Genomic DNA, 10,619 nt, shown 5'->3' on the forward strand with positions numbered 1-10,619 from the left:
CATTTAGCATCAGTGATAGCTACAGGCTGATTCAGTCTGTGTTCGATCACATTCATCAAATTTGGGGATTCCTCATTCATTAATACTTCAAATCTGTTCTCAAGATGTATAGGCGGTGGTAGGAGACCAGTGTTTGCAATCCTTGTCAGAGCCGTATCTGGGGTAGAGGATGCTACTGCGGCAATATGTGATCAATCTGATGTCTCGAGTGCCTTTGGGTCTCGCTCCCTGTTTGCAGTGGTGGAAAGAGTACTGAAAAAACATACTCAAGTAAAAGTACCATTACATTCCAAAAAATGTAGTGTGAGTAGAGTAAAAAGTACTTGTCCAAAAAACTACTTGAGTAAGAGTAAAAAAGTAGCTTATTTAAAAGTACTCATGAGTAGTGAGTAGTGAGTACTGAGCTGCGGATTCTACGCCTTATACTAAACACTGTGCACTACAATTTATAAATTAAAAAAAATGCACATACTGTAATTCACATTATAATTTGTTCTTTGTCAGAAGGATTGAAGAATATATATCATCCATCTTTTTAAAATGCATCAAATCAGTACACTCATCACCATTTAAATCATATTATTTGGGGGGGAAAAGCATTTCAAATTAGGCGAAAAGAAACTGGGCCTGAGCATGCTATTGTTGCACATAAAATATCAATATTCATAACTGTGCAAAGAATTCAAAAACCTTTAGAAACTCATGATAGTTCAGCATCACACACCATGAGATGGGTTAAATAGAGAAATTAAAAAATACCCAATTTCTCTCCAAAACGGTACCAATGTTAGTGTTTTGATAAATGAGAATCACTAATATTATCAGATTACCTCACCTTATGCACTGAAAAAGGCTAAGATAGTGAGCTAACATTAATTACACACTATAATTCCATGCTATTAAATATGTTAGAATTTAAACGTAAATGCACATTGTTCTAGAAGGGTGGCATCATCCCTTACATTTTACACGGCTACATTTACTCACATTGTAATGCTGCTGATAATATAATTTGTAAGGAAAATTGTGCATTAAATAGGGAAGTTATATCCAGGAAACTTTTACAAAAGAAACAAACAAACACACACACACACACACACACGAATGTCTCTTTGTAGTCTCGGCGAAGCTGTTTTATCAGCAGCATCCACACACAAAAAAACAAAAGTTCAACATGAAAAATGTTTTTGCGCAAGTGCACTTGCCAAATGAAGACGGATTGTTTAATGGATCAATCAAAAAACGTTGTTTATTAACGAGCTGTAACGTTAGTCACAGATGGACAGAAATGCAGTTCAAGTTAACGGCATGGTTCATAGACTGCACTGATTCTGTCTCTGGCGGCATGGCGAGTGCGAGACGCGGCAGTGCACAGATCGTGACGCGCGTCTCTCTATAATATGATTGTGAAGTAAATGGGAGCGGGAATTCAACGCATTATGAACTCGTCACGCAATACCCCCAACCTACAAATGTTAGGCCATGTAGACAGGCCAGCCTATATAAATATCATATTAAGCAGAAATGTGAAATGTACCTTTAGCATATTAGAGGAAGACGCTGATATCTGGATTGAATTGATGCGTGAAGAATGCACTTCCACAGCAGTCATGAGTAACAGCAGAATCAGAATCAGAATCAGAAAGAGCTTTATTGCCAAGTGTGCTTGCACACACAAGGAATTTGTTTTGGTACTGAGGCTTCCAGTGGACATATACAAATACAAATACAACATGAAACATAATACTACAAATTATAAGAATAAAAAATAAAAATATAAATATATGAGAATAAAACTATCACAGTTGGGTTTAGTCAGAATAGACATTTTCAGATTTACAGATTATGAACCTATTTACAGTGTTTTGAATATTATAAATAAATAAATCTACATATAAGTATCACCTGAGTTGTGGGATATTGCACTAAACAGTGGGAGCATTGCACTTACAGGCATATGCCTTGGGAGGAGTGTTAACTGTTCAGGAGGGAAATGGCCTGTGGGAAGAAACTGTTCCTGTGCCGAGATGTTCTTGTGGCCAGTGATCTGAGTCTCCGTCTTGACGGTAACAGTTCAAACAGGTGGTGTCCAGGGTGAGTGGAGTCTGTGATGATTTTACCTGCTCTCTTCCTCACTCTGGAAGAGTACAGGTCCTGGAGGTTTGGCAGGGGGGCACCAATGATCCTCTCCGCAGTCCGGACTGTCCGTTGTAGTCTCCTGATGTCTGATTTGGTAGCTGAACCAAACCAGACAGTGATGGAAGCGCACAAGACAGACTCAATGACGGCTGAGTAGAACTGAATCAGCAGATCCTGTGGCAGGTTGAACTTCCTCAGCTGGCGAAGGAAGTACAGTCTCTGCTGGGCCTTTTTCACAGTGGAGTCAATGTGATTGTCCCACTTCAGGTCCTGAGAGATGATAGTGCCCAGGAACCTGAATGACTCCACTGCTTCCACAGTGCTGTTCATGATGGTGAGTGGGGGGAGTGCTGGGCTGTTCCTCCTGAAGTCCACAATCATCTCCACTGTTTTGAGCGTGTTCAGCTCAAGGTTGTTATAACTGCACCAGGCAGCCAGCTGTTCAACCTCCAGTCTGTAAGCAGACTCGTCACCGTTTCGGATGAGACCGATGACAGTGGTGTCGTCTGCAAATTTCAGGAGCTTGACAGTGGGGTCTTTAGAAGTGCAGTCATTAGTGTACAGGGAGAAGAGCAGTGGGGAGAGAACGCACCCTTGGGGAGCACCAGTGCTGATTGTGAGTGTCTTGGATGTGTGTTTCCCCAGTCTCACTCGCTGCTGCCGGTCCGTCAGGAAGCTGGTGATCCACTGACAGATCGAGGATGGTATGGAGAGCTGGGTCAGTTTGGCTGTGAGAAGACCAGGCATGATGGTATTGAAGGCCGAACTGAAGTCCACAAAGAGGATCCTTGCATAAGTCCCTGGTCTGTCGAGATGTTGCAGGATATAATGCAGTCCCATGTTGACTGCATCATCCACAGACCTGTTTGCTCTGTAAGCAAACTGAAAGGGATCCAGCAGGGGTCCAGTGATGTCCTTCAGGTGGGCCAGCACCAGTCTTTCAAACGACTTCATGACCACAGACGTGAGAGCGACAGGTCTGTAGTCATTAAGTCCAGTGATTTTGGGTTTTTTGGGGACAGGAATGATAGTGGAGCGTTTGAAGCAGCAGGGAACTTCACACTGCTCCAATGATCTGTTGAAGATCTGCGTGAAGACCGGGGCCAGTTGGTCAGCGCAGGCTTTTAAACAAGCAGATGAGATGCCGTCTGGGCCTGAGGCTTTCCTAGTCTTCTGTTTTTTGAAGACTCGGCTCACATCCTCCACACAGACCTTAAGCTCAGGTTGGATGGCAGGAGGGGGGAGTGATAATTGGAGTACAGGAGGTGATGCTGAATGTGTCAAGTGCAGATCAGACCGGGTGTGTGGTGTGAATGAGGGCTTTTCAAACCGGCAGTAAAATGAATTTAAATCGTCAGCCAGGTGTTGATTGTCCACAGATCGAGGGGATGGTGACTTGTAGTTGGTGATGTTCCTCAGGCCATTCCAGACTGATGATGGGTCGTTGGATGAAACTGGTTTTTCAGTTTATCAGAGTAGTTCCTTTTAGCAACTCTGATCTCCTTTGTCAATCTGTTTCTGGCCTGGTTATACAAGATTTTATCCCCACTTCTGTAAGCATCCTCTTTGGCATGACGAAGGTGTTTGAGTTTCCCAGTAAACCATGGTTTATCATTAGTGAATGATAAGAATGTCCTGGTAGGAATGCATGTATCCTCACAGAAACTTATATATGATGTTACAGTATCTGTGAGCTCATCCAGATCATTGGTAGCAGCTTCAAAAACAGTCCAATCAGTGCAATCAAAGCAGGCCTGTAGATTCTGCTCTGCTTCATTAGTCCATCTTTTTACAGTCCTTATTCCAGGTTTAGCAGATTTCAGTTTCTGCCTGTAGGTCGGTATGAGATGAACCAAACAGTGATCAGAGAGCCCCAAAGCTGCCCGTGGGACGGAGTGATATGCATTTCTTATTGTGGTGTAACAGTGGTCCAGTATATTACTGTCTCTGGTGGGACATGTAACGTGCTGTCTGTATTTTGGTAGTTCACGGGAAAGATTTGCTTTGTCAAAATCCCCAAGAATGATTAAAAGAGAGTCTGGGTACCTTTGTTCCGTTTCAGATATTTGTTCAGCCAGCTGTTGTAGCGCCGCTCTCACGCACGCGTCTGGAGGGATGTAAACATTCACGAGAATGAAAAAGGAAAATTCCCGAGGCGAGTAGAAGGGTTTACAGTTTATGAAATGTGCCTCTAAATTAGGAGAGCACATCTTCTTCAGTGTTGTTACATCTGAACACCAACTTTCGTTAATGTAGAAACACAATCCACCACCTCTCGTTTTCCCCGTTAGCTCCGCGATGCGATCCGCTCGGAACAGCTGGAAGCCCGGCAGATGTATTGCGTTGTCCGGTATGGCTTCACTCAGCCAGGTTTCAGTGAAGCACAAAGCAGCAGAGTTTAAAAAATCCTTGTTAGTGTGGGTGAGGAGAAGAAGTTCATCCGTTTTGTTAGGAAGGGATCGGAGATTCGCGAGATGAATACTGGGGAGTGCAGTGCGCAGGCCGCGCTCGCGGAGTTTAACCAGCGCGCCGGCTCGCTTCCCGCGTTTGCGTCTGAAAGCGCGTTTGAACAACACCGCTGCCCCTCCGACGAGAATGTCCAGCAAAACGTCCGAATAATCAAAAACTGTAGAAAAGGTTTCTGGTGTGTGTTTCCTAATGTCCAGTAGTTCGTCTTTGGTGAAACTGATAGGAAAAGAATGACTAAACGCAGAACAAACGAACAAAAACAACACAATAGCTGGAGAGCTCCACACCGAGGCAGCCATCCGCGGCGCCATCTTGGATTGTGGAATCCATCTTGGAGCAGGAATAGGCGGTTAAAGTTTTCTATGCACAATTTGATTTGATGACAGTCATGAGACCGATTACTCAATCCAATCACGTTGATGGATAAAAATAAAATGAAATTAGGCTAAAACAAGCATATGTAACGAGTAATTACCACAAACAGAAGGAAAATAGCGGAGAAAAAGTACCGATACATCACTCAAAATGTACTCAAGTAAAAGTAAAATTACACAATTTTTAAACAACTCAAAAAAGTAGCATTTCTGAAAAAACTACTTAATTACAGTAACGTGAGTATTTGTAATTCGTTACTTCACACCCCTGCCTGTTTGTGCCATCGATGGAGCAATCTAGAAATGCACTGCAGCTAAAGCCATATGTGTGACCATTTTATATTTAAAATCTGAAAATGATAAGTCTAAAACTCTGTATTTAGTTAAATGTTTTTCAAGCTCATGTCAAATTACTTTATTTTGATTAGACTCTAAAATGCAAACTGATGTTTAGTCATCTTCTGAGCAGAGGTGGAAAGTAACGAATTACATTTACTCGCGTTACTGTAATTGAATAGTTTTTTTGGGTACTTCTACTTTTTTAAGTAGTTTTTAAAATCTGTAATTTTACTTTTACTTAAGTATGTTTTGTTTGAAGTATTGTAATTTGCTACATTTTAAAACATATCCGTTACTGAGTAAAAAAAAAAATAATACAAAAAAAAATGCTTTGGGTGAAATCATTGCGCTCGGGAAACTACAGCATTGATGATTGAAGGGCGGGAGAACAGACGCGCTAAAATCACAAAACCATATGGAGAAGGTGACGGACAACTTAGACAGACAGTGACTACGTTTACATGCAGCCAAATTTCGGGTTATGGTCGGGTTAAGGTCACTATTCGGGTTTCTGAAACATTAGGGATAACCCGTTTACATGCGTGAGCAGAGAGAGTTACTCCTGTGTACATGGAATTGCAATATCCCGATGTAAACGCGACGCGCGGTTAGCGTCTGGACGTACGGACAACCTTAAGACGCAATATGCGTCATTTCCGATTCTTCTTCCTGTATCCAAAGACAACAACAACAGCAGCACGCGGATAATGAATAATTCGGGGCAGATAGCGATCGCCTTTGTTTGCGCTTTGGTGCTGGTAACGTTACTGACCTCGCTCCAAAAGTATGCTGTGCTGCGTCTCGCCATGTTTACTTCCGGTATACTGCACGCGGGGTTTTGTATGCGCCGAGAAGTTTCTCTACTCAAAAGACCAAGATTCCTTGCGAATAGAACATGCGCAGAACACACATCACTATGGGGATATGCCGATGCACGTTTACATGACCAAAAATTCGGGTTAGAAAAGGGGTACCCCAGGTATAATATCCCGGTTTTTAAAATCCGGGATATGAGCATATTCGGGTTTTTGCCGGTGTTTACATGGCCGTTCAAAACCGGGTTATTGCTAATATCCCGGTTTTGAACGGGTTATTGGCTGCATGTAAACGTAGTCAGTGACTAAAACGAAAAGGATATAGATTCATGGATGATTCTACCACTTTCATTAGCAGGCCGAATAAATATTATTTGAATGAATGTTCTGCCTAAGTTTCTGTTCTTGTTCCAGTGTATTCCTATTTGGATAGCCAAGGCATTTTTTAATATTCTCTCATGTCATATTTTATATGGAACGGAAAAATGGACTTTTTATTTAAGGGTCAAGAGCCCAACTAAACCAAACACTGATCACCATAATGGTGACTTAAAAATAACGGTTTTTCTCCTTCAGAGATTCTGCTTGTTAACATCAGGTGTCTTCAATAATGCTTAATCGTCACTCAATTACTCACTTAATTTTCTCATTAACTTTAACACTGATTCAGTGTTCATTTAACACTCTGCTCATAGTTTATATAATGCACACTTTTCAGTGTTAATTTAACACTGGGGATTTTGCTGTGTATAGGCAACGCCATCTGGGTCAAGAACACTTATCAGTAACCGTACTGTCTCCCTCTTCACCGTAAATTCTTTCTGAATACATGCTAAGTGCATCATTCTGTATACAATCATTTAGCTGATCCAGTGATTTCATCAGATATAAAGCTGGTTAACTCCATCCAGCCTGAAAAGTGTTTTCGCCTGTAAAGTCTATTCTGGCACAGAATACTTTTGGAACGTTCTAAGACAACTGGTAATGCCATGCTGGTAGATTAGCACCTGTAAAATTTCCTTTTGTTGAAAGCCCAAATAAAAGTAAAAAGCTATATTTAGATCCATGAGCGCATTTACTAAAAGAAAAAGAAAAAAAAACTTCTTCGGAAGACTATAGGCTTATCTCATAATTTTGACTTTATTCTCAAAATATTACGACTGTTGTGAAGAGGCGGAGTCAGGATGATCCATTTGCAGCATTTATTAGAATGGTCAAAACAGGCAGGGTAAAACAGTGGCAAACAACTCAAAGCAGGCAAGGCTGAGACAAAACCAGGTAGACAGGCAAAGGGTTGAGGCAGGCAGAGAGAATCAGAGTCCAGTAAACAGTCCGGGGTCAGGACAGGCAGAGAAGGGTCAGCAACGAAAAACAATCCAAGGGTCAAACACAGAAATCAAACTCAGGAAATAACGCTCATAAATGATGGCCAGGGCAGATCAAGACTTCGCACTGAATGAGTGTGTGAATGATGCTTATATGAGTGTTTGTGAATGAGGTGCAGGTGTGAGTGCAATCAGTCCCAGGTATGAGGGATGATGGGAATTGGAGTTCGATGAGTGAAGTTAATATTTCGGAGACGGTTCCCTCCGGTGGTGAAGAGGAGGTGGTGCGGGAGCCTGCTCCATTACAACGACTTTATTCTCAAAATATTATGATTTTATTATCAAAATATTTTGACTTTAATCTCGAAATGTTTCGTCTTTAATCTCGAAATATTTATACTTTAATCTCGAAATATTAAAACTTTAATCTCAGAATATTTAGACTTTATTCTTGAAATATTTAGACTGTATTCTACTAATGTTAGATTTTTTTTTCTTTTCTTTTTTTACATTGCAGTTCAGGGCTTCCGTATATTTCAAGTAGGCTACAAATATCTAAAAATTCTTAAATTAAAATCAAATGATCTGCCAGTGGGGTAAGAAAAATAACCTTAATGCAAACGGAAACAAAGTAAGAAAAGTATTTTTTTGCAGTGGAGGTACATTTATTCATTGTGCATATTTCATACAAGATCTTGTAGATGAAGAGTCTGCATTAATTCTTAGGCCTTTACATAATTTACGTTTTTTTTTTTTGTGCCACTCACATGCATATTTTTTTGAGCGGTACAATTGCGACCTCTGGAAGTAACCTAATAATTATAATTCCCTTTAGGATTTCCAATGTGGTTGGATGCATTGATGAAACGCATTGCCTATTCCCATCATCGCACCTTCTGAAAATGAAGCAGATTACTGTATGTAATGAATATATATACCATAAGCACCACCACTGTTAAATAAACACAAATTATTCAAAATCTACTAGGCCATCTTTATTTCCTACAAATACAAAAACAACAGTTAATCTTCTTTTTTCTTTTTTTTGGACTGCTTTACATCCCATAATGACCCGAATGAGAAAATAAATCATGCTGTACTCATACCACATCTATGATGGAGGACACATATAGGTCCACATAAGTGACAATAGTAGTGGTCCATGGCACCTGGGGTCGTGTGCGAGTCATCTGAGTGTTGGTCTCGTCCAAACCGAGATGTTGAATAAGTGCCTCATGAGCTTCAGCATAAGCTGTACTATTGCAGATTTCCTCATCAGCGTCAGACACCCAACCTGTGAAGACTTTTTGTTATGAAGTGCAATTTTTATTTTTTTTAGTTACTGTTTCTAGTTACACATCCCTGTACCATACATTGTAAAAAAACAAAATAAGTACAGTCAACGTTTAAGTGTTTGTCATCTCAACTTAAATTACATTAAACTGACTTAAAAAAAATTAGTTTAATCTTGTACAACTTATAGAAAAAAGTAGAAAATTGCTCAATTAATTTTGATGAGTTAAAACAAAGTAAAAACATGTTGTCATAACTTAATAGTCATATAATTTTTTTACAGTGAAGTCAATTCGCTGTACAATATGTTTATATTGTTACAAATAATTGTTATAAACATGATTTGTCCTTTCAAGTGCAAAAAGATTTGAAAGAGAACTCAATTGTTCTCTTTCAAATCTTTTTGCACTTGAAAGGACAAATCATGTTTATAACAATTATTTGTAACAATATAAACATAAAACAAAATAACATACATTACAACATAAAATAACAATTATGTCAAACGTCTGTCTTTGCAAGTATTCTCATAAATACGGTTGATTATGTCTTACATCTATTGTCTAGATCAGCAGTTGAGCTAATGGTTTGTCAGACCTTGACTTAAGCAGTTTATTTCTCACACTTTAATATAGCTCCTAACTTAATAAAACAAGCTGTGTTAATACTATGATGAATATTTACATTGAGACTTTATGCAGGTGTGAGGTGCTTTATCTAAATGAAACGCATACACCTCTCTTGCTTTTGCTCACATGCACTGCCAAGCACAGTTTTTTCTTTAAATATTCATTTTTATAATCACACAGACACAGACACACACAGACACACACACACACACACACACACACACACACACACACACACACACACACACACACACACACACACACGCACACACGCACACACACACACACACACACACACACACACACACACACAAACTAATGTTCACAAACACAACGAACTTCTATCGTAAAAACAATATTCAAAAGTATTTACTTACTGATTGAGGCCAGAAAAAACAACAGTAGATACATGGCCACTAAAGAGTTGTAAAGTGTTGAGAAACTGTAGAATGAAGATTCACTCCAGAACAGATGTCTGTCGTTTGGTCAAATGCACTCTGTGTAAGAAACGTGCATCTCACCATATATATTTTGTAAAAAATAATTAAAAAAATGTTTATGATAATTCAGTTAGGGTCGGCAAATAACTCCTGGGGACACACATGAAGGGGATTATAATGCTTTAAAAGTATTAATGGTCAAATATTTTGTGTAAACATAAAACTTAAATTAGAACAATCCTCTTAGGAACAATCCAACTGTAATATGAGATGATATTCCTCAGGGACAAAATGTAAATTTAAATTTGTTAAATATACTTTTTTTTTAAATCTACCAAACAGTGCACTCCCAGAGTGCATTGCGACATGAATGAATTAAGCAATTGCTTTGTTTTGCCTTTTTTTTTTATGTGTGTGTGTGCGTTTCATTTTACACCCTGTAATGTGCACACTGAGCAGTGTTCATTTCACATGTGGGGCCTACATGGAAACTGGCTGGGGCCCACAGCTGTGTTGGCTGGGTTGTGATCGTATTGTTCATGTTGTTACAAATAATACCTAAAGACTGTTGTAGAAATTTTAATAGTCATTGATCCCAAACAGATATCATAAGAGAGAGAACCTATTCAATGTATAAAAATATATGTGTGTACGTGCTTGTGGGTGACTTTTCAGGAACATATGGGACAGGACCTCTGACCTTAGAGACGGTCAGTTTTGGCCAGTTTATTTCAGTACCAGTTTGTGTCTTTAAGTAGAAACTGAACAGCAGTAAGGACCTTATCTGAGTGGGTGA

The 10,619-nt window shown here is 39.6% G+C and overlaps 1 protein-coding gene across 1 annotated transcript in view; it reads right to left on the reverse strand.

Moving 5' to 3' along the window:
* LOC143738584 (5-hydroxytryptamine receptor 3A-like) overlaps positions 1-10,364 on the reverse strand; it is a 38,942-nt gene extending 28,578 nt beyond the window's left edge. Inside the window, exons 1-2 of the mRNA XM_077230577.1 lie at positions 10,295-10,364; positions 8,568-8,755 (exon numbers count right to left, since the gene is read on the reverse strand). Of these exons, the coding sequence (XP_077086692.1) occupies positions 8,568-8,755; positions 10,295-10,364 (258 nt within the window). The remainder of the gene's footprint in view (positions 1-8,567; positions 8,756-10,294) is intronic.
* Between the last annotated feature and the right edge of the window lie 255 nt (positions 10,365-10,619).

Source organism: Siphateles boraxobius, unplaced genomic scaffold (assembly GCF_051911475.1).
Source record: "Siphateles boraxobius isolate OS27281-9 unplaced genomic scaffold, OSU_SipBor_1 15, whole genome shotgun sequence".
Classification (NCBI taxonomy): domain Eukaryota; kingdom Metazoa; phylum Chordata; class Actinopteri; order Cypriniformes; family Leuciscidae; genus Siphateles; species Siphateles boraxobius.